General features: G+C 43.7%; 1 protein-coding gene across 9 annotated transcripts in view; it reads right to left on the bottom strand.

Moving 5' to 3' along the window:
* Positions 1 to 24,780, bottom strand: part of LOC126281226 (transducin-like enhancer protein 4) — a 455,583-nt gene that overhangs the window by 14,012 nt on the left and 416,791 nt on the right. For all 9 annotated transcript variants that reach the window (XM_049979984.1, XM_049979985.1, XM_049979986.1 and 6 more), the window contains 7 exons: positions 11,441 to 11,539; positions 11,097 to 11,150; positions 10,769 to 10,860; positions 8,063 to 8,431; positions 6,627 to 6,876; positions 5,575 to 5,754; positions 3,038 to 3,322 (listed from right to left, as the gene is read on the bottom strand). In XM_049979984.1, the coding sequence (XP_049835941.1) occupies positions 3,038 to 3,322; positions 5,575 to 5,754; positions 6,627 to 6,876; positions 8,063 to 8,431; positions 10,769 to 10,860; positions 11,097 to 11,150; positions 11,441 to 11,539 (1,329 nt within the window). The remainder of the gene's footprint in view (positions 1 to 3,037; positions 3,323 to 5,574; positions 5,755 to 6,626; positions 6,877 to 8,062; positions 8,432 to 10,768; positions 10,861 to 11,096; positions 11,151 to 11,440; positions 11,540 to 24,780) is intronic.

The raw sequence follows: 24,780 nt of genomic DNA, 5'->3' as shown, positions 1-24,780 counted from the left end.
TGTATTGATCTCTCAGACTCCCTCTACAATTTTTACCCTCCACGCTGCCCTCCAATGCTAAATTGGTGATCCTGTGATGCCTCAGAACATGTCCTACCAACCGATCCCTTCTTCTAGTCAAATTGTGCCACAAGCTCCTCTTCTCCCCAATTCTATTCAATACCTCCTCATTAGTTATGTGATCTACCCATCTAATCTTCAGCATTCTTCTGTAACACCGCATTTCGAAAGCTTCTATTCTCTTCTTGTCTAAACCACTTATCTTCCACGCTTCACTTCCATACATGGCTACACTCCATACAAATACTTTCAGAAATGACTTCCTGACACTTAAATCTATACTCAATGTTAACAAATCTCGCCTCTTCAGAAACATTTTCCTTGCCATTGCCAGCCTACATTTTATATCCTCTGTACTTCAACCATGATCAATTATTTTGCTACCCAAATAGCAAAACTCATTTACTACTTTAAGCCTCACATTTGCTAATGTAATTCCCATAACATCACCCGATTTAATTCGACTACATTCCATTATCCTCATTTTGCTTTTGTTGATATTCATCTTATATCCTTTTTTCAAAACACTGTCCATTCCATTCAACTGCTCTTCCAGGTCCTTTTCTGTCTGTGACAGAATTACAATGCCATCGATGAACTTCAAAGTTTTTATTTTCTACTCCAAATTTACTAGTTAACAAACAACACTGCAAGATGTTCCGTCAATAGTCCGTCAGCGCACAAAGTCCAATTTGCTGCCGAAGTGGTGGCCTAACAGCAGACTAGCACCTGTAATTTTAACATTCTGTAGTGTCACTGGCTGACATTTCCAGACACAGGCTTCTATCCTTAATTTGTTCCTCAAGACAACCTCTACAACCACTCAAACTTTCTTGGTACTATTTTGCAACACCATGTATATTAGGTCATTTTCCTACATTTCAATGTCTACAAAAATCTTCAGGATGTTATTGATCAACCTTTGCAAAAACTGCTTTAATATTATCAGATTGCAGCAAATCTATACTGTATGTGTAAACCAGAGAAAGTAAGGATTTTTTTTTAAAGAAAGACTTAACTTCATGCTGATACTCATGTACATGTAAGTATAAGTTCAGATTGCAAAAAGATAGCAAAGGACGAAAATGGCTATAGCGATAGCATCCCTGTTAAAAACTAACCTGGCATTTACAACAAGGGATTTTGGGAACAACTGAAATGAGAACTCAGGAGAGAAACTTATGTAACCCGAAGCAAACTTTTAATAATAGTTAGTGGGAAGACACCAACATTGTGCCCCAATCCAGAGCAGAAGCGTACATGTAACATGTACTTTAGCACACACATATTCCACACTAGAATCACTTCATACATATTGTTAATTGAGAACCAATATTTAATGTGATTAATTATTACAGACACAAGTACAAATCTCACTGTATACTTGTAAATTATAGCTTGCCAATAGTTAAATGTAGAGTGTATTCAATTCTTGAAATACACTCCTGGAAATTGAAATAAGAACACCGTGAATTCATTGTCCCAGGAAGGGGAAACTTTATTGACACATTCCTGGTGTCAGATACATCACATGATCACACTAACAGAACCACAGGCACATGGACACAGGAAACAGAGCATGCACAATGTCGGCACTAGTACAGTGTATATCCACCTTTCCCAGCAATACAAGCTTCTATTCTCCCATGGAGACGATCGTAGAGATGCTGGATGTAGTCCTGTGGAACGGCTTGCCATGCCATTTCCACCTGGCGCCTCAGTTGGACCAGCGTTCGTGCTGGACGTGCAGACCGCGTGAGACGATGCTTCATCCAGTCCCGAACATGCTCAATGGGGGACAGATCCGGAGATCTTGCTGGCCAGGGTAGTTGACTTACACCTTCTAGAGCACGTTGGGTGGCACGGGATACATGCGGACGTGCATTGTCCTGTTGGAACAGCAAGTTCCCTTGCCGGTCTAGGAATGGTAGAACGATGGGTTCGATGACGGTTTGGATGTACTGTGCACTATTCAGTGTCCCCTCGACGATCATCAGAGGTGTACGGCCAGTGTAGGAGATCGCTCCCCACACCATGATGCCGGGTGTTGGCCCTGTGTGCCTCGGTCGTATGCAGTCCTGATTGTGGCGCTCACCTGCACGGCGCCAAACACGCATACGACCATCATTGGCACCAAGGCAGAAGCGACTCTCATCGCTGAAGACGACACGTCTCCATTCGTCCCTCCATTCACGCCTGTCGCAACACCACTGGAGGTGGGCTGCACGATGTTGGGGCGTGAGTGGAAGATGGCCTAACGGTGTGTGGGACTGTAGCCCAGCTTCATGGAGACAGTTTCAAACGGTCCTCGCCGATACCCCAGGAGCAACAGTGTCCCTAATTTGCTGGGAAGTGGCGGTGCGGTCCCCTACGGCACTGCGTAGGATCCTACGGTCTTGGCGTGCATCCGTGCATCGCTGCGGTCCAGTCCCAGATCGACGGGCACGTGCGCCTTCCGCCGACCACTGGCGACAACATCGATGTACTGTGGAGACCTCACGCCCCACGTGTTGAGCAATTCAGCAGTACGTCCACCCGGCCTCCCGCATGCCCACTATACGCCCTCGCTCAAAGTCCGTCAACTGCACATATGGTTCACATCCACACTGTCGCGGCATGCTACCAGTGTTAAAGACTGCGATGGAGCTCCGTATGCCACGGCAAACTGGCTGACACTGACGGACGGCGGCGGGGCACAAATGCTGCGCAGCTTGCGCCATTCGACGGCCAACACCGCGGTTCCTGGTGTGTCCGCTGTGCCGTGTGTGAGATCACAGATCTTCCCCCCAAGATCTTCCCCCCAGCCCACTTCGCCCCCCCCCTCCCCCCGCATTACACAGCTCTTCAGAATCAAAAACCAGATTCAGCTCACAGATAAATGCTTCCACAGCTACCACTTTTAGCTTAAAATTCCTCATACACTGGAATTTTGCACAGGTATTGTGTTGGTATGGGAATAACCCATTGCTGCACTCACCTCAACATTGGAGTTCTCCATTCCAACAGCAAGCCATTCACCTGTAGGGCAGTAACCGAGTGAGAATATTTGGGATGTAAAATCATGTTGTTGCAACTGTCTGCCTTCACGTAAGTCCCACGACCGCACTGTATTGTCGAGTCCACCAGTCCACAATTTAGTGCCATCTGCTGAAATGTCTATACAAGAGGCACCATCCGTATGACCCTGGAATTGCCGTACCAGAGTCTGATTGTGGAGGTCCCATACAGCAATGTTGCCATCTGAGCAGCAGCTGAAGCACACCTGGAAAAAAAATATTTAAAAAATACATAACATTATACAGCTACATGTACCATATTTATACAGATTACAGATCGCTTGACATGTCTTTTTTTGTCTGTGTGTTACATCTAATCTGAGGGAATACTGTACGGATTTTGGTACAGTTTTCACTAATAAACTGACTGATTCATGAGGAAGGTTTGTGTACATAATTTATTACTGCCACCCAAGACATCATCCAAGTGCTACCAGTGTGAAGCTTGGGCACGTTGTGAATTTATTACAGTTAGAAAGTACTGCCTTCAATAAACAATTTATCACACATATCACATACAATTTTTTCTTCGGCAGAAATCACCAAAGGAAAAGGAAGAAATGAGGAAAGAAGAGAGGAAGTACATCAAGTACTTAACAAAGTTACAATATGTTGACAATGGGAATTAACAGAATGTAAATGACTAATTTATTTCCTTGCTTACAATATTGTGCACCAGTGATCTGTGCCCTAAAAAAAATTGTCCTTCAGTATTTCGCCATTCTCTGTCTTTCTTCTACCACATTTAATGCTTCTCCTCCCCCCCCCCCCCCCCCTCATCCCCCAAATAAGATAGTAAGGGTTTAGTTTACAGTAAGTAAAAACTGTGCTTTTCACTAATTTCAAAATTAGATTTACTACTCATGAATGCAAATTTTGAGATGGCCTGCAGTAATGAGTTATTCTTGGGTTATAAGAAAACTGGATGAAAGGAAGAGGGAAAATGTATACTCTTAAGACTGTGATCTGTCAGCATATTTAGAGAAATAGTTCAAAAGTAACAGTATATTGCATTAACCAAAGAAAGTAGTTACAGTATACATATAGGCCTAGTTCAATATTGGTCAAGCAGTGTTCTGTATTAATTCAATCATTTGAACACGCTGAATCAATTACGCCAATTCAAAAGTAATTTTTGTATATTTTACTGTTTGGAAACAGGTAATGTTGTTCGAACAACATATTCAGTAGTAGTACTGCTAACATAAGCATCAACACATTCTGAGGAACAATGTTGGTAATAGTACGTACTGGAAAATCGTAAATATACTGAACACATGTGGTTACAACTCACTATCTCAGTTCAGAAAATTCACAACCATCAAAAACCGCTATTAAAAGAACTGCACGTAGAGAGAGAAGAAGTTATGTTGTGTAGATGGATGAGGGCACGGTGGAGCTCAAACTGTGAAATGTAAATACTATAGAGGTTTTAAGTAAGCATTAGATGAACTCATTACTCTTACTAATAAAGAGAAGACATAGGAGAACGAATGCTTGTTATTCAGTCAGTCTGAGGTACAATTTGACGTTTTGTGTTAACACTATTTGCAATACAATTATTATAATGCTGAAGGTGAATACAAACTGGAGTTGTTCAGACATTCAACTTTTCATCACAAAAACTGATTGAAACTACACTATTGGACAATAAAAGAATTAAGATTTTTTTCCCTCACACTATTTATCTGTACACTACACTACCATCAACAGGTTCTGTTGTCTCAAAATATCTACATAATTTTAAATGTAAATGACTGTATGTGTGAACCATGTTTTTTCCTTGCTCTTAAACTGAAGTAAGATGACATATCAAATATATGTATAAAACTGATTAACAGAGGACAACCACCACCATGACGATGACCACGACTATTAAATGCATAACCTTTTGGCCAGAAAGTCTTCTTGTGAAATAGACAAAAAAACACACACACACGACCTCTGCCTCTGGCTGCTGGGCCCAAAAGCATACTTCAGTAATCTTTTTGTTGTACCTGTCCACCTGTCTCGTCTCCTCCTAAACCACTGGATCGATCACGGTCAAGTAGAGTACCTACTAGTTATTGTTTGGAAAGATGTACTGTGGGGGTAAAAATCATCCCCCACTCAGGTGGGGGTGAAAATGGGCCGATAGGGGGAGAGGGAGAAGGTGACTGGAGGAATGTAAGCAGTTTCTGTGTCATAGAAACATGGGTGAAGTCACGAGTAACAAAGCTAAGAAAAACATAAAAGAAAAATCTTTGAAGCTAACTATTCATGTACTGAGGGTAATTACGTTTGACAGCCATTGAACTTTTATGTTTGACCACACCGGGAACATACTTCACATAAAGCAATGCTCAGTATGGCAACTACTAGAAGAATGTAGTGCTAAAAGGAGGAATGATACACATTGCAGAACTAACCAAATATAGTTAATACCACTAAACAGCAACACACACTGGGGATCGGTTACCTTCGAATCTGGGCTGATAGCGAGGGCGTAGCAAGCTGGCGCACTAGAAGTCAGCTCGGCTTTTATCCGCGGTGTAGGGGACGCCAAGTCCCAGATGCTGAGATTGCTCGCCTCTCCACCGACGATCAGAGTCCTGCCGTCTGGCAGCAACTTCACAGAGCGAATGTAGTTGTCGCGTTGCTGTAAGTAGCAAAACATGTCGACATTACTGGTGGAACACTTCAACTGGCATGCTAATATGACAAATAGCCCTCGTCTCGTGGAACCTCCACTCTCTTCTTCAAGTTGAGGGTGAGCTGTCGAAGATTCTTCAAACAAAGCAAACGTGCTATTAAGTAGTAAAGACTTTTCTTCTTTTTTGGTAGTTGCCACAAAGCATTATTTACAGTCACTGTTACTGACACATTCCTTTCTTACAGCCTTCACACTGATAAAATTCTGGGAAGTGAGTAAAGGTGTGACAAATGTTGGAACTCTATTGAATCTCCTTAAGAGACGAAAGAGCAAATCACAGACAAGACTTAAGTTTCAATCCTTGTCTTCAGTGGTAACTGTTCTAACCAAATAAACTACCTAGGAATGCCTCCTGGACTTGACACTCACAATCCACCAGTACCTCTCCCTGTACTTTTTACCGGAGGAAAAAGGGCAAACTAGAACAGTGTGTTCGCAACTGTTGCCCTAAAGTATTATTTCAAAGAACACACAGATAGTCTACAATCCTCTGACCCAACCTAAAACACTGGCTCAAATTAGTCTATGTTTTGATGGTTGCTAAGGAATGGACTGAGAGATTATTGTACATCTTTGCTGCTTTGTGCTACTGTCAACTGCTCAGTATTTTCTGTGTGCATCTGTCCTTATTACTTTTTTATGCTACTGACTGTAGAGTAGAAATGACTGAATTTGCACTATTCTATTGTTGCGAGTTTTCTTGTCACAGCTCTAGCTTTTGTGTCACATCTCAACCGTATTTTCTAACTAAATTTAAGGTAGGACAGAATTTAATCAATAACTAGAACAAACACTGAACAGCATTTCTCGACACTTACCAAACAGTCCAGCTGCGAAACAGGGCTCTTTGAGCCAGGCTGGCTGATGTCCCACACTTTGACACACCCTTTACCACCGGTGTAAACATACTTTGTAGGGTTGCTGATAGTGACTGCACACACAACCTCTCCGTGTGCCAGCGTATTGATCTGGCGAGCGTGTCGCGGAATGCCCGGACCGATGAGTGCATCTGGAGGGAAGGGCACAGGCTGCATCTGGCCATCTGAGCTCACGTGGAACGAGTAGGCCCTGCTCCAAACAAATATTATTATTTTTAAGCTATACATCAAATAACAGACACACAGAAATTCACTACCCATTTAAAACTCTTTAATTATATCAGTAATATCCTCTCTCTCTCTCTCTCTCTCTCTCTCTCTCTCTCTCTCTCTCTCTCTCTCTCTCTCTCTCCACACACACACACACACACACACACACACAAATCAATTTGTGACACAGAACTCAATCACTGAAATTTGAGGCACTGCACACTTAGTATTCATGACAAACATAAAGATTTAAAATGCTCAAATCTGTACAGTACATTGCTACAATAATTTTTTTTATATGTGTGATTCCACATTACTTCCATACATTCTCCAATAAGTTCAAGTACACAAACTCTTCATACTGGCATGCCTTGCTTCAGATGGAATGAGAAACACAGAAATTGTGAGGAAAGCACAACTACGTACTGCAAAGTTGAGCAACCCCAAATACTGTTATCATATGGAGAACATTTCAAATGTGAACATGGCAGTGCATGGCTCAAAGTAACTCCAGGCAGAATTTTTGTAGTAACTGGCCAAGGTACAGCTGATAAAGTGGGCTAATTGTGATGGGCAAGACAACTATGTACAATGTGGTACCCGAAATGAATCCCCCTTAAACAACCACTGGAACACTACGAAGGCTCACGACGATATTTCACACGACAGAGGTTTCCTTCCCAGGAACAAGTCTACGGCTACTGCACGCCGACGTGGCCGGTCAGTGTAAAAGAAAGGACGGCTCTTTTTATCGTCCCATAGCAACGGCCCAATTCTGGGTGAATCGTTTTGGTCGTGAGTAAACAAACTTCACTGAGCCTCAAAACAATTGGTATGTAGTTTGCTCCAAAGAAGACTATTATTTTAGTCGTCTGTGAGTTCAGAGTGATAACTGCACACCATTAATTTACCTGCGATCCAGCACTACAAGTGAATATGGCAAAAGTTGGCTTAGACATTACCGTAAATAATTATATTTCTCCCTTCTGTGTTGCTGGGATTATTGAAGAACAATGCGATCTGTGAAAGCTAGAATACTTTTTGCTAAGCTGTAAGACTAAGCAGAAGACCAAAAAATGACATCTGTTTTTAGATCGACTCTCGCAACACCAAGGCACACCAGTCCCTCGACAATATTTAGTACACCGTACAGACCGGCAACTTACGGTTTTCCTCCCGGAATGCCTCCGAGGCCAGCAGGCCCGAGGGGTGCTCTCATCTGTGGGTGTGGCTCGTAGCTGACCAGAGGTGGCCTCGGGTAACTGTTGAGTGCAGGCGGTAGGTTGTTGTGCAGAGCGGCACCGTACGACTGCAGCTCGTGGGGCCCGGCCCCGGCGAGGTAGTGCGGGTACAGCGAGGGCGGCTTCACCACCGGTTTCAACCCACTACCCCCGGCCGCCCCTGCGCCACTACCACCCCCGCTACTGCCACCACTGGTCGGAGTCACGGACTTCGAGATCGGAGTCGTCGGTTTCTCGCCGTCCAGTTTCTTCGTCGAGGGAGTGCTCGCATTTGACGACGTTCCACTCCTCGGGCTGGAACATTTTAAAGGTTTAACTTAAAATATCTGCTACATTATAGTAGACTGTGGTATTACGGAGACAATCGCACACTCCTGTATCACTTTCTTACCGACGACAGCTCTAATCTGTTCTACTTCACCGTCCCATAGTTTGGACGTCGACTTCTCTGAGGATACTTGTAGCATTCGGTTAAGGTTTGATAACTGGTTTATTGGAGGATTTGTGTTTTTACATCTTTCCCGATACCTTTATAATGGCTCCAGGAAATAAACATTTGATCGACGGCACTTTATCGGTATATTTTCGGGCATACAAATGTGCTAATTACATAAAAAAACAGATGTGTGTTTCACAGTACACTAATGCAGTCATCAGCAAACAAATATGCATCAAAGGACAGTTACAAATAGCACCACAGCACTGATAATTCCTTTCAGTTTAGAGTCTGTGTGGAGAGGACATCTAAGTCATAATATCAGAAGAACTTATCCAGTCAAACTGAACAAATATTGTGCTTTATGAAGGAATCGTCAACCTAACTGGAGAGCCAAAAATATAACAGACACATTTTCCTCAGTTTCCTTCTCCAACAACAGTGTGAGGTAGCAAACGAAAGCCCACAAACTTTCACATTTAATCGAGGGCACTCACTGACTAGTGTGCGCTTCATCGCTAAACGTACAGGGCTCGGACAAAAATATGGAGCCAGTGCGAGAAATTCGTGCTTAAACTAATTGAGTCTACAGGTTGCGGTGTTGTATCTGACTAGGAAGGGCGCCTGTTCAATGACCTCAGTATGTCGCATATGTCAACCCCGGTCACAACAGTGGCCCGTGTTGTCGTGAGCGCACTGTGTCGGAACTGAGGGAGTTCGAACGCGGGCAAACTGTCGGTGCACGTACGGTGGGTGCTTCCGTAACCGAGAGGGCCGAAAGGTTTGGCACCATACCTAAGATTTATACTGCGTGCAGCGAAAGTGGAAAATCGTCATCCTTTATGTCACAAGGCGGACCAAAGTGTGCACCGAGTGATCGTGACAGATGGTCACTAAACAGTATTGTAGAGGAAAACTGAAAACATTTGCAAAGTTATCGCAGAACTGTATGTCGCACTCACAAAAATTATCAGCACCGAAACAACACAAACAGAGCTCCGTAAGCAGGCAATTACAGGAAACCTGCAATTCCAAAATCACACATCAGTGATAGAAATGCCCGGAACAGGAATACCGTAAAAAACCAGAGTATAGAGCCACGGGCGAAAGTCATTTGGCCGGGTGTGTGTACGTTATGTCCCGAGACAGGTTCTGTGAGCACAGGGACGAATTTTTGCATTTCCTCTGGCCACGACTGTCACGACGTCTATTACTGAGCCATTGTGTCTACTTCGAGGAGAAGGGTGCACGATTGCTATCCACCTCCGTCACTGTCAGCTGAGCTTGGCAATATCTTGCTTGAGGAATGCTAAGAGAATCCCTTGAAAACACGCGACCTGTGTTTATCCATTCCAAGGTGGCTCAAAGCTGTTTCAGGTTTCCTATGTCGTATTAGGAACGCTAATATGTTGTGTTGTTTTTTGTATTTCCGTATTTTTGTCCACCTCCTGGAAGTCAGCAGAATTCACTGCTATGCTAACTTTTCCCGTGTAGTATCTGTAAAAATATGTTGCACTATTGTTCACATTCCAAGTTTAACTACTGTCCATAACTGATTGGACGAAACAATTCACAGTTCAGGTACGCCACACGAAGTAGGATCAGGGCTGGTAAAACACTTGTGATATTCACTGGCGGCCGTATTACTTAACGTAGAAAGCTGGACCGCCGTGTACAGAGAGTAATTCTGTGGCGTATGACTACTTATTGTGAGGCATAAAAATTAATTTTAAATTTGTGAAAATAAAGTAGAAGAGTGAATGCTGTGAGCTGCTAAGAGAAAGAGAAAAGTAAAAAAGGAAAATTATTTATTCATTTTGAATATTGTATACTTCTGAATGGTGCCTTTCAAGGAAAAAAAAAATGTTTTTCATTTGTCAATCGAATTATCAACTGAAGTTTCTTGCGCTGAATTTCACTTACACAGGCACAAAGTTCTGATTATCTCAAAAAGTATAGACCCGTGTGCCTCACAACCTGTTTGTTAACATATTGTGCAGTCGATAAGTATATGCACCGCACTCTTTGTATGTAATATCAAATAATGCTAACAATAAGCCTACATATCTTTTAGTACCAATCTGCAATTTATCTCTTGGTGGAGTTTAAGAAAGTACATACTCCTTCTTTCTCCCATAGAAGTAAATAAACATTCATACATGTACATTGTGTGAGAAATCTACAGATGTGTTTACCTGTGTGGTCCAATGTGTTCCTTCTTTGGTGCAAGCTTGTCAAGTCCATTTTCTCGAGGGGATGCAGTGCCATTTGGTGGTGAAACAGGATCCTGCACGACAAAAGAATGATCGACTTTCATTTCATTACCCCTATTAGTATATAAAGAGCAATATTAAAACAATTTCAGAGTCAGATGTTGGTGGAGACAGAAAATATAGTGTACATCTAATACCTTTTGGAGCTGCAGCTCATTGTCAGCATTAAGAACTAGCATATTATGGTAATACTTCAATAATGTGTAGAGCTTAAGCACACAATTACACCAAAGTAAGCAATGTCCCTCACCTCGCTTGCATCATCCACTACGAGGTCCTGATCACTCTTCTCCCCATCACTTGCCTGAAACACAATGTTAGGTATCAGATCCTTAACTAGGACACTTTCTAGTTTTAGTAGTAACACGGAACAATATTTACTTCCTTCGCTACAACTATTTAAAAATTTTCATAAATTCTCTCAACGTATAAGTAACAGACAAACAACACCAGAAGACTTAGTGGAAGAGTTCAACACATTTTGAAGTTATTTATAGTTTCAGAAGAGACACTTAAAATTTAAGAGGACCATCTTAGTTTGTAAAGCACTGCGTTTATCGTAGTGCTGACGGAATGTCAACTTCTGTAACTTACGTGGCAGTCTTTCTCCTCCTTTTTCATTTTCTTGTGTTCAGGATCAGGTGAGCTACGTGGTCGGTATTTCTCCCGCTCTGCTGGTGAGATTGAGTTTCTCTGGAAAGGCCAACAGGAAACTAGTGTTAGATTAGATTAATACTTGTTCCATAGATCATGAATACGACACTTCGTAATGATGTGGAACGTGTCAGGTTAATAAAAGATGTCTGTACAAGAAATTACATTACACAAAATATTGCATGACACTAATGATTAAGGTTTTTTTTTTTTTTTACTTAGTTTATATCTAAAACTTCAGCCAATGAGTAGGAGTAGTTGTCATCTAGAAATTCTTTTAATTTATTTTTAAATGTTAGTTGGCTATCTGTCAGGCTTTTGATGCTCTTTGGTAGGTGCCCAAAGACTTTTGTGGCAGCATAATTTACCCTTTCCGTAAATTATGCTGCCACAAAAGTCTTTGGGCACCTACCAAACAGCATCAAAAGCCTGACAGATAACCAACTGTTGTTCATTAATTCTGAGTTGCAAACAGACCCTACTTGCATACAAACTTGGATATTTATTCATTGCACATTTATCATATCGGAATTTTGGCATTCATTTATTTAACTTAAAAGTAACAGAAAAAAATGTCTCATTGTGAAACTGTGAGGACAAAGTAGGCTATACATGGTAGAAATATCTGAGAAATATGTAATGTCTCTAAACGCCCTGAAAGGGAGAGGAAATTTATTATTTTATATGACTGACGTTTCGCAACGACGTACAACGACTGGAAATAACTATTTCTGCCATAAGAAAAACGGCAATTTTTTCGATCGATATTAATCTTAAGTGACAATCTTTCCTCTACTTCCGGCACCTTACCAGCGAATCTAATTTCGGGCCAACCTGGGCAGGATTAAAATAAAGGAATAATAAGTACACTGCAAAAAACTTAGATGAAGAGTTAAATTAGTTTGCGTATCATCTTCTGACACACAGTGTTACTGTTGTTTCAAAATGTTACTTTTGTTCCCCTGTAATCGAAAACGAAAGGAGGAAAAACAGCATACTCGCTAGAGAATTATTTCCACTCTAACAAACCATTATCTGATTTCCTATGAGCTTGTCAGCGCGTCACCGATGTTCAGCAGCTTCGAACGCAGAAGATCTTCGATCTCTAATGGACGAGCAAAATACTGAGAATTTCCGTGCTTATGCTAACGTCGTAAGTTACGCAATCAAGCCTGTCTGTCACTACACTACCGATATCTCTCTCTCTCTCTCTCTCTCTCTCTCTCTCTCACACACACACACACACACACACACACAGTATTGTGTGCATTTTCTGAAATTCTCGACTATTCAGTATCAGGTAATTTCCGTATCATGAACTTCACTGATAATTATTCGCGGCGACAATTTACCTCGTAACAAGCAGCACAATGCAGTATTTATTTATGACTACAGTGAAAACACTGCGGGTACACACTCATGAATTGGCAAATTAGGGATGGCAGTGTTACGTAAACCACAAATAGTTTATTTATTCTGCTGGCAGTGTAAGCTGCAAGAATAGCATCTTGATGATAATGATTCAATTTGACTTTCGAATTATATAAATTAGGTCTTCCTCCTATATAACAGAATTTTTGGACATTCATGGAAGAAATTTGTCTATTTTGGTGTTACTGGGATAGTACCGATTTTCCTGTGGAATGTTTCCGTGTAATCTATGTTGACTGTTAACACGTTTTGACGCTGCATAAATACTCCGCGCGCCATCTGACACTATGGTGGCTGGTACTCCTGATACCATTAACTGATTAACTGATCCATCCCATCTCTGTCCCGTAACTGAATGAAGCTTGGAAAGTTTCGTTGTTACGCATTAGCTCTCATTTCTATAATATTATTGTCCTGGTCATTTCGTGAGATGAACGTGGAAATTTCAATAGTAAATCTCTCCGCGGTGCACATCGTCTCTATTCTAGCATCGCCACTGGAGTTTGTCCTACACGGTAACAGCCCCAGACTGATGAGCAATACTAAATAATCGGCCGAACAAACACTATGTAAGACACTTCCTTGAGGGACGATTCAAATTTTTGTAAGATTATTGGTTCAAATGGCTATGAGCACTATGGGACTTAACTTCTAAGGTCATCTGTCCCCTAGAACTTAGAACTACTTAAACCTAACTAACCCAAGGACGTCACACACAACCATGCCCGAGGCAGGATTCGAACCTGCGACCGTAGCGGTCGCGCTGTTCCAGACTGTAGCGCCTAGAACCGCTCAGCCAGAACGGCCGGCTAAGATTATTCGTATGAACCCTACCCGGTCATCTACTGTTCCTGCTGTTTGTATAGTCGTCCCACATGAGGTAACACCTAGATATTTCATCGCAGATACTGTTTCCAGTAGTTTGTCATTAATATCGTGGATTTACAGAAGTGGATTTCTTCCGTATGCACAATACGTTGCATTTATTTACTGCCAGAGCTCCGTAGGCCATTCTACGAGTCGGTACTGTCTTCTGGCGTTAACTTTCTCATACATGACAGCATCACCTGCGAATAGTCTCAAAGGGCTTGCACCGCTTTCTACTTGACGACTTATATGCATTGTAAACAGTAACGGTCCTATCACCCCTTCTTGCGGTACCCCTTTACATCTGTCGATTTTGTTCCGTCAAGAGCGACGAGTTGAGTCTTTTAAGTCTTGAATCCACTCGGTATGCTAGGATCTGTTTTTCACTACACGACAGTTAATGTAGTTGCAACAAACAAATGTTTTTCGTTTGAATGTTATATGAATGGGACTTAAGTTATACAAGAAGCGTACATACATACGAATTCCACTGATTTATTTCCTTAATAAGTAAATCTTTTTTTCAGGCGATCAGGAGAGGGCGCCTCGAAGGTTTTTAAAATAGATACAATTATCTTTCTCATTTTCGCGTGCGATATCTGAACGCCGGCCGAAGTGACCGAGCGGTTCTAGGCGCTACAGTCTGGAACCGCGCGACCACTAAGTTCGCAGGTACGAATCCTGCCTCGGGCATGGATGTGTGTGTTGTCCTTAGGTTAGTTAGGGGATTGATGACCTCAGTAGTTAAGTCCCATAGTGCTCAGCGCCATGTGAACCATTTTTGATATCTGAACGGTTGAAGCGCCTATTGTTGACGAGTCACGTTTTATATTAAACAAGGGCATTATCCAGACCATAAACCGTTACAGATACCCAGCCCGGCGACCGCTCATGACTAACACTGTACCTCGTGTACCTTTAACGGCAATCTAATAGGAACGCCGGGTAACACTGCAAAGTTACGTTAATATTAGCGATTAGTCAGACTTTTCGTTGTTAACTTATGTCAGTATGAAAGAGCTGTTTGCGTCGAAGCAAAAATCGGCAGGGGTTGTCCAACAACACGCAACGACGCTTGTGTGCGTTTTTTTTTTTTTTTAAATCACGCAGTCTGTATACGCCAAGCCACACGTTTTATACTTGTGAATATTTTACTTAAGCCTTTTTTCGCATGACGCCAGTCCGTCTTCGCAAGGGAAGAGCCCACACGTGGGTGGCTGAGTTACAAAGCCCTCGCCTCCTCCCGCTGACACACACCATCGCGACCTGCCTTAGATAAACCCACCCTCTGTGCGCGCCCGACTCCTATGGGTTTACAGGCTCACCAGTGATCAGATGGCGGACGGAAGATCAGATAGAGAGAGAGAGAGAGAGAGAGAGAGAGAGAGAGAGAGAGTTCTCTCGACGCCCCGCCCTCTAAAACCCTCAAACGGACCATCAAGCCGCACAAATCCCACCCCCGCCTATTTCTTTACAACCTCCCCTTTTCGCCCGTTCTGTGCTTCGTCTCACCTCACCCTCGCTGTCCTACCCTCCTCGCTACACCCTACACAAAATTCGCTTGCCCCAGGGGCGAGCCGGGGAAGCAAGGGAGGCGCGGGAAAGAATCTCATATCCACAGCAGGGCAGGAGCGAGACGCCTGCGTGGGTTATGGCTGGACTGCGTTACAGATAGAGAACGACCATTTTATGTCCGCCCGGGGCCGCATGGGGGCTGTGCGCCGCGGCCGCCGCCGTTGCTGGCCGAGGGGGAATCAGCACTCAATTTAATATTCACTTTCTGTTTAACGAGAGAGGCTCCCAGGCTGCCTCTTCCATTATGTACCGGACCCTCGTTTATTTTTAACAATAGCCGCGTCCCCCTCTTTACGTCCCTCTCTGGCAGTTTTCCCTACTGGCGCTCGCTCGTGGCATGACCCTCCGCCTTTCTCCCCTGGCTGGGTGACGCCGCACCCTCTATGCCACCCCTGCACACCGCACCCCTCCACTCAAGTGTTTCGCGGTCTTGTAAATTGATTAAAGGATGAAGGGTGGGAAAGACTGGGGGGGGGGGGGGAGGGAAGTGGGGTCTGGCAGTGTCGCCTGCGTGACTTGCAGCCCTCGCGCCAGCAGCCGCAGAGATGTGGACTGCCAGAGCTGGGGAAAGGGAGCAAGATAAATGAAATATAAGTCAAATGGGCCGGCTGTACTACCACGGCTCGCGCTCAGCTCCCCTGCCGTGTTTTATTTATATTGCGCGGCGACCGTTCCGCGCCGAATGGCTCGTCGCCAACAGATGGCAGCAGCGGTGGCGGCACAGGCGGCGCTAATCGTGTTTGTCTCCCCAGGCGGCAGCACGGGCGGGTTCATTTAGCGATCAAAATACCAGCCAGCGCGCGCTAACAACGCTCCCCCTCCCGAGCAGCGTAACTGCTGATCCGGCAGGCGCGCAGCCCTCGCCAAACTCGCCCGCTTCGCGGCCGTAATTAGGTTTTGCGTTGCAACGAGGGTCGCCGCCGGGGTTTAGGACTGGCGGACGAGAGGCGCGGGCGACACAGTGACGAAGGGAAGCCGCAGAGGGTGCGCGACCTACGCACGTGCACACAGCGGCGCGAGGCAGCTCGAGCCCACGGAATGCCGCTCCTTCCGTTACATTTGTTCCATGTCCCCGGGTCACTTTTCACAATTTTTTCGGTTCTCCAATGTAGTTTCATGCCGATGCCATATCTTTTGCGACGTATTCGTTCTGCTATACCGAGCGAGGTGGCGCAGTGGTTAGCACAGTGGGCTGCATTCGGGGGGACGACAGTTCAATCCCTAAATCGCTCCAGGCGAAAGCCGGGATGGTTCCTTTGAAAGGGCACAGCCGACTTCCTTCCCGTTCTTCCCTAATCCGATGAGACCGATGATCTCACAGTTTGGTCTCTTCCCCCAAACAACCCCACCCCGTTCTGCTATCTTTGCTATCTTTTAAACTGCTAACACAAACAGTGAATCTAAATTCAATAACATCTGACTAAGTTGCAGTACCCATAAGAATGTGAGTTCCATTGGTAGTATGGTGGCTGAACGCTATTTCCCGAATATCGGAGGCGTGTCTCCTTCACTATTAGCTATGCACGTTTTGAAATTAGCCTTCAAGCTGTTTCAAGACAATGACGTATGTCTCTGTGAAATTATAGGGTGGTATAAAGGTAAGAGCAGTCGCTATTTTATGACCATTTGTATTTGTTGCAAATGGAGTTGCCTCAGTGCGGTCTAAAGTATATCCACTATCCTGCATTGCTAATCGTCGATAAACTATACAGGAAAGAAGCAACTAGTGACCTCGTGGAAGAAAATGTTGGAGGTACTCTTTGCAAAATTATGGAACCTGTCACTCAGCCAAGTTTTTGTCCTCTTAAGTTTACAGTACCAAAAAAAAAAAAATCAGTTTGAGGATGTTGGCTCCTGCTTATATTTTCGTTTACTGCAAACTAAATCAATTTTCATGAGGTGGGCCTGTTGAATCCCCCAAAAACTTATACTGAAGATCGTAAACGATGGAAAAAACGTATGGTATTAGAACTAAATAGAAGTCAGTGAATCTCCATGGAGGTTCAGTGCTCAATGACAGGCTAACTCGCTCGGTATAGTTTGTATCCAGCACAAATAACCGACTTCTACGTTTGCGCTAGTTTGGTTTAGTATGTTAAAGTGTACAATCCGTAATATAGGTAACTGACATCTCGTGGTAGAACAAAATGCTAGTTTACTGCTCATTCTTTAATTTTTATGTTCTGAAGCAACATATGATAGCAATAGCACTTGGCCTTATTTCGATGTCCTATCCTGATTTACAGCCGACCACAGGAAAAACACGTCATTGAGTACAGCGGGAGTGTTGTAATGGGCGAGGTAACAGGTATACGAGATATGAATCGTTGGTCAGAATCTTTACGGTGCAACGAGAACACAATTCGACGTAATAACGGTTTCGCTAAATGTATCGGGTCGGAAATCGGGCGTGAATGCCGCCTGTCCGCGCGTGTTGTTTTTACATATTTTACGGCGGCAAAGCGTAAAACATACATCAACTTCAAACAGCGACGTGCGCCGCAAAATGTGAAGCTACGACAAGCAGAAAAACGCGACCCGTATAGATAAATATAAAACACCCCGTGCACCAACACTGTGTGTGTGCTTAATGCTCGCCGCCATTCCCCTGCTGTGACGCAATATGCCGACAGTAGTATGACAATGATAATCATTGGATCGCCAAATAGATGGCAACTCGTTGAATATTCAATTTGTCGCCGAATGTAAACTTAATCTGCTTGCAGTTCAATTTACTTTTTTTTTTGTTTTTCAGGAAGCCCGCTCTACTCTGTGCTGGCGGTTATGCGGGTCAAATAGTAAAGGATTAACTTTAAAGTGGATTTAATGGCATTACAGGCTGAACACAAATTGACAGTTTTTCCCCCGCGCTGTTTTTGTGACGGTGGGACGGCTGCGAACAACAGCTAAAGCGCGAGACAAAAAAAAAAAAAACAGCGGTTTACAGGGGTGGGGGCGCGCCCCAGCGAACGGAGGTGAAGTGGGGACATGAAGGCACGACTGTGAGGCAACCAACATGGCGCGTAACTAGCTGTTTAGTGTTAACGACATATCTGTAATTTGCGAAAGTCATACGTTCTTTTTTCTCTCTTTCCTTTTCATCTGTTACCCTTATTTTCTTTCGTATCTGTACAGTTTTGTTCTTCTGACTGAATGACCCTAGGTGACGAGATTTTACTGATTATCTGAAGCTTTCCTGAGCACTTATTAACGGAAATTTGGGGCTCAGCCAAGAAAATACGTATTACACAAGCAGCTCTTCATATCGTGGTCTACCATACGCTTCCAGTGGTTGTGAAAATGCGATCCGAATGCAGTTTTCTTGCTCACAACCAGTAACACACAAAAATACTTACAGAGACAACAACTGCAGCAAGGGATATGAAATTAAATTAAGGCTGTTGTAATACAGTGCAACGACTAGAAGAAAAGCGAAATTCAAAACATTTAGCAAATATTTGTGATTGTGTCGCATAGTGTATGATGTATTTAAATATAAGTACAATTACTGTTATTAATAAACTAATCACCTGCTCACACAAAACAACACAACACTTCAGACAGTAGATACTGTGTCACAACTTAACGATCAGTACCTCACGGCCAGCAGCCATCTTATCGTGCCCTTACTATGGCTAGTATCCTGGAACTCATAGCCTATTAATCCATGTTGGTTACCAGTCAGTAATAAGATCGGTCCATATGCGAGTCAAGATGCCGCCCCCACAGTGTAATACTGATTCTTTGACAAAAAAAAAGCTTGGCGACCGAAAGCCTTTTTATAACGTAAACTGGCCGAAAGTAAGAAAGTTCTTCTGGAAGTACTTTGTTACGAACACGGGAGTAGTGCAGTGAAAATCTGCGACGGACAGTCACCAAAATATCTCCTCGCAGAATGATAAAGGGGTACCGATGCTATTTCTCCCTCCTCTACAGGCGCTAATGAAAGCTAAATCTACATACGTAATGAGCAATCCACGATATGGTGCATGGCGGTGGGTACATCGTACCAATGCTTTCGTCTTTTTCTTTAACGGTCAAAACCACTGATAAATGTTCTTCAGCCCTGTGTCCTCAAATCTCATCTTATTGTCTTGACCTCTACGGTAAATATTCGTTGGTAGCAGCGTAATCACTAACGTCTTCTTGTAAAATGTAAACTTTCACGGCCGGAACTGTCATGATTAATAAAATTCTTTTCCGGGCTATTATGCCGTGGTCTGATGGATTTCGCATTGTAACCCAACGTTTCGTCCCCATCTGCGGAGGATATCTTCAAGGGGGTGTGTTTCGGAAGTTAACAGAAGCCACGAACCCCCTTGAAGATGTCCTCCGCAGATGGGGACGAAACGTTGGGTTACAATGCGAAATCCATCAGACCACGGCATAATAGCCCGGAAAAGAATTTTATTAATCATAACGTCTTCTTCCCCAAATTGATCCAACAGACAACTGGGTCATCCTCACTGAGGTACCCTACACTTTCTTATGGCCCATACACCGATCTGTTACGGTTTTAGCAGTGCGTCCCTGAATTCGTTTACTGCATACTCTCAGGCCTACTCGATAAGGAAATCAAACACTGGAACAATACTCTAAAGCAGGTGGCACTAACGTACGTATGCGACTTCCTTTGCAGTTCCAGTTTATTTATCTAGAACCGTTCCGACAAACCCAAGTCTTTTACCCCTAAATACGAGGGCGATTCACTAATTAAACGGACTAAATGATGTAGAAAAAGAATCTGTATTTTTACACAATGAGAAATTTACTACTTCTCACCGTAATGCCTTCCTGAATGGAGCCAACAAATGAAAATCTAAGGGAAACAAGTCTGGACTGTAGGGACGATGAGGTATTATCTCCCAACACGTTTTTTAGTTGGGCGGTGTTGCAGTACAACGCCGTTTCTTTCACGTCCTCGACGTTTTTCTCTTATTTCTAGCTTTATTTTATTCATCAGCATGTCTGAATGATAGGCACTGTTTACTTTAAGTTGATCTTCCAAATAATTACAAAAGACGAGACCCTGAGCACCTCATAAGAGGGTCAACATGACTTTTTGTAGTGTTGCTTGCATTCCGAATTTCTTTCGGACAAGTGAGCTGAGTTGCTTCCAATCCGAGCTTTGTCTTTCAGACTCTGGTTCAAATTGGTGGATCCAAGTTTCATCGCAAGTTAAAATCTTGTTTAGATAACGATTTCATAGAGTCCTCTCTAGTCTATACACACTTCCGAGTGTGTTTTCGTGTGTCGTAGCGTAAATTCTTTAGGGAGCCACCTTACACTTGTTATACTATACCTGAGCTCGTTGCTGATAACGTTCCCTGTAACTGTCTCTGCTACAGTTCAATGTAACACGTCGAGTGATGCCGTCACTTGGGGTTTCAAGACAAGGAGTTGACACTTCAGCTGGTGGGCCAGCACGCTGATCGTCCAAGTTTACACCGTTTTTGCACTGTTCTATCCAGTTAAAAAGTTTATGCACCCTCTTACTACTTTGGACATACTGTAAATCATTCGGTTTTTTAGGCTTCCGAAAGCAAAAAAACGGTCACTGAGCGTTGTTCAACTAAGTGGAAATGCAATACTGAGCTTATAAACAAAAGAAATTTTATCCGTCAGGTGTTCTCAGCTCTTCCCAGCGGATACGAAAGTAAAGTCGGATACGAACGTAAAGTCATGCAAGTACACAGAACTACTATTACAAACTGTTTTATTTCTACATGAATTTGTCTCTCTAATTTATTGAATGCCCTCATACTTTTACGATACGACATGACCGAGATGTTCACCATTAATCTTGTAATGACGTACAACAGGTTCTTTCTCGTTTATATGAATTACCTTACATTTACCTACATTTAAAGAGAGCTGAAATCCAAAAACCTATTTGTGTCGCTGATCCTGTTTGATAGATGGTTCAAGTACGCTGAAAATAGAGGGACTAGAATCCGTCTCTGCGTTACACCCAATGTTACTTCCGTTTCTGTAAAAACTTCGCCGTCAAGTAACGTATTGTGTTCTATCCGCCAAATATTTTTCGAGTCAGTCATATACAGGGTATTCGGAAATTCCCGTTAGAAACTTGAGCGACTTGCAAGAGTGAGTGAATATATAATATTTTGGACAGGAGCCTATGGGCGGACGGTTTCAGTTTGGATGTGTAACGCGTCCACGTATGCCGACGGAAAGGGAAAAGTTGCTTGGCCTGGTATGCAATAGGGTAGACGGGATTACGTTCATTATGTCACACATAATGGGGTCCTATGCAAAGCTCAATTTAGAAGACAAGAGTTCTGGCCGCCGCACTAGAAATTGAAGAGACACCAGGTGGGATGGACAGTGTGTACCAGAACATTCTGTAACGACGTTGGTGGTCGCCACATTGAGCAGTGTGTAATGCTCCAGTACGTACAGTATGTTGGGTTCTTACTCGCTTTGAAATACTGTAAACACGTAAAGTTTAAGTGTTAATACAAACAAATGTGCGTAAGTGATGAACAGATGTTTCGTTACGTTTGCTTTCGAATTATTACCTAAAAATTGTACTGCGTTACGCCTAATTCAGTTCGTCAAGCAACAGTGGACGAATTTAACATCTGAACTGAAACCGTCGAAGGACCGAAACTGTGCGTTTTCGGACACGGTCTCCTATTGCAAATATTTTGTACGCACTCCGCTCAGTCCTAGAAGTCTCTAACGGGAATTTCCGAACACTCGCATTTACGAAGACATTCCGCCTGATCGTATCTGACGAAGGATTCCGCTTCACAAGGTACGGAGCGCTGCAAAGTACAAAAAATGTGGATGTAAAATGCTGTGTAATGGTTAGAATAGAGATTTTTGTACGGGAAGCACGAATGACACCTTTTAACTCTGAGCAGGTGTTTGCGATCTCCGGGACGACGGTGCGAGGTGTCAGGGTGGGGCGATTTGTGACTGGCGGCGCAGGTAGCGCGGCTGTGCTGTCAGCTCGGAAATTCTGGGTCAGGCGGAAGCTGTGGGCCGGGGCTGGCGCGAAGGAAGGGGGCGGGAAGGGTTGCGAAGCGAGGCGAGGCGAGGCGAGCGCCGCGGCCACGTGTCAGGTTATCGATGTCTGGCGGCACGGCGCGGCGCTGTTTGCGGCGGGCGCGATGTAAAATGCAGGCGCGGCCGGCCGCCGACACGAGCGCGCCCGTCGCCGTTAAAACGTAATGCCGCCCTGCCAAACCGCAGGCTGCCCCTGACAGGCCGCGCTTCTGCGGCCCACACAACACTGCGGTCGCCACAACTCTCCCCCCCCCCCCCCCCCCCACTCTAATCTGGCGCCAGTTTCCCCCCGACACTCCTACCACCTAGTTCCAGCAGCACAGCCAGCTGCTGCTCGCCCGTCACCGATACAACTTCCTGCACGTGCTATTTGTATCTCTTTCGACATTACAACTCGATATTTTTTTATTTATTCTTTTGTTACGACTCTCGGCTCGGCGGCACACGGGTAAAGCGTCCGACTACGGTTCAATAGGTCTCGAGTTCGATACCCCGTCAAGTTATCGGTTTTTGCCACTTTTCATTTCTTTTCACCTCTGCAAATCTTTGCTAATTTGTAGGCCCCCTTACCGTCTGTGTAAGTCTGATCAAAGATTGCAGTAAGGCTCTGTGGAGTTAGAGCCAACCTCCAGACACACGATTACTTCACTCTTTAAACCATTCTTCTGACTTTCATGCGGCCTGCCACGACACTCGCCCACGTGCCAATCTCTTCGTCTCATAGCTCCGTTTGCACCTGACCACCTCGATTACTTCCGGGATATATTGCAATATTTGACCCCCTACGTCTACCTCTAGCGCAGTTTACCGAACTCCGTTCCGTGGAACACTGGTACTCCGTGAAAAACTATTAATAACATGCCGTTTTTCCCGACATTTTGACGATACTAACTAATTTTTATTTTTGTGCTCTCAGCTATGATTTAAAATTGTAGTGAACACGGAATAAAACCAGTTTTTTTAAAAAAAATTATTCACCTTCAAAATAAGCAAGTCGTTCCATCAAAGTACCGGGATTCCCAAAGTGTTCCACCGTAAGGAAAAGTTTAGGAACCCTAGCTCTTGTGTCATGTGCGCTGACGCGGCGATTTAAAAAATGTTGATATCTGCTGTGAGTTATATTACTGTATTAGGTTTGAGACTGACGTGATTCTACTGTTTCTGGCAGCTAATACTGTATCGCCTTTAACTGTTAGTTATAGATAGCTATTAGTGAGCTAGTGCCTCAGTGTGCCTGTGTTTGGTATACACGTATCACTATCGGTCAGTCATTTGACTTCAGCGTATGTTTAATAACATCGAACAGATCCACGGTAGTCAAAGAAGTTAATGTTATGATTTGTGATGCTCTCGGCAGACTGATCTGATGCGGGCCTCTAGCTCTCGTGTGAAACTCCTGTTCTCAGAGAAGGACTTGGACCCCGTGTGGATGTATTTCAGTTTCTGTCTTCCGCTTCAGTTTTTGCCTTCTACAGCTCCCACTAGCACTATAGGCGTTATTCCCTTATGTCTTAACGCTTGTTCTATCGTCTCGGCTCTCGGTATTGTCAGTGTTTTCAATATATTCCTTTCCTCACCAATTCTACAAAGAATCTGCTCATTTCCTATCGGTCCACGTAGTTTTGAGAACCTTTCTGCAACTCCATATCTCGAACGCTTTGCCTCTTTTCTTCTCCGGTTTTTTGCACAGTCCAAAAGACATATTCAAAGAATGTTGCGCTCCATACACGTGCGTTCTCAATAAGTTACCGCTCGAAATAAAGGCTATGTTTGATAAAAGTAGATTTCTTTTACCTACGTATAATCTCTTTGCGTGTGTTAATCTGCTACTGATATCCTCCTTTCTTCGTCCATAGTAGAAATACCTCATTTGTCAACTATCCGCAATTTTGATGTTAAGTTTATTTTCGAAAGACTGTCTACAATTTATACAGAAAAGCGCATTAAGTTATAAGAACGTAAGGACAAAAGCGATTCAATAATTAATAACGGAGTGAGATAAGAGTGTTGCGGGCTATTCCCTCGTGTTGTTCAACCAGGACATAAAAAATGGTTCAAATGGCTCTGAGCACTATGGGACTCAACTGCTGTGGTCATGAGTCCCCTAGAACTTAGAACTACTTACACCTAACTAACCGAAGGACATCACACACATCCATGCCCGAGGCAGGATTCGAACCTGCGACTGTAGCAGTCGCACGGTTCCGGACTGCGCGCCTAGAACCGCGAGACCACCGCGGCCGGCAACTAGGACATAGATCACGATGATGCACGGAAGTAATGTACAAGGTAAACGCACCTAACTTAATAAAGGAGGTCGTGAAAGGCTACCTACATGAACTACAGTCATTTATAACTCATAAGACGGTCTTACG

The sequence above is a fragment of the Schistocerca gregaria genome, chromosome 7 (genome assembly GCF_023897955.1).
Source record: "Schistocerca gregaria isolate iqSchGreg1 chromosome 7, iqSchGreg1.2, whole genome shotgun sequence".
Taxonomy (NCBI): Eukaryota; Metazoa; Arthropoda; class Insecta; order Orthoptera; family Acrididae; genus Schistocerca; species Schistocerca gregaria.
The sequence above is the reverse complement of the archived record's forward strand: the minus strand, read 5'-3'. Positions and strand labels throughout refer to the sequence as shown.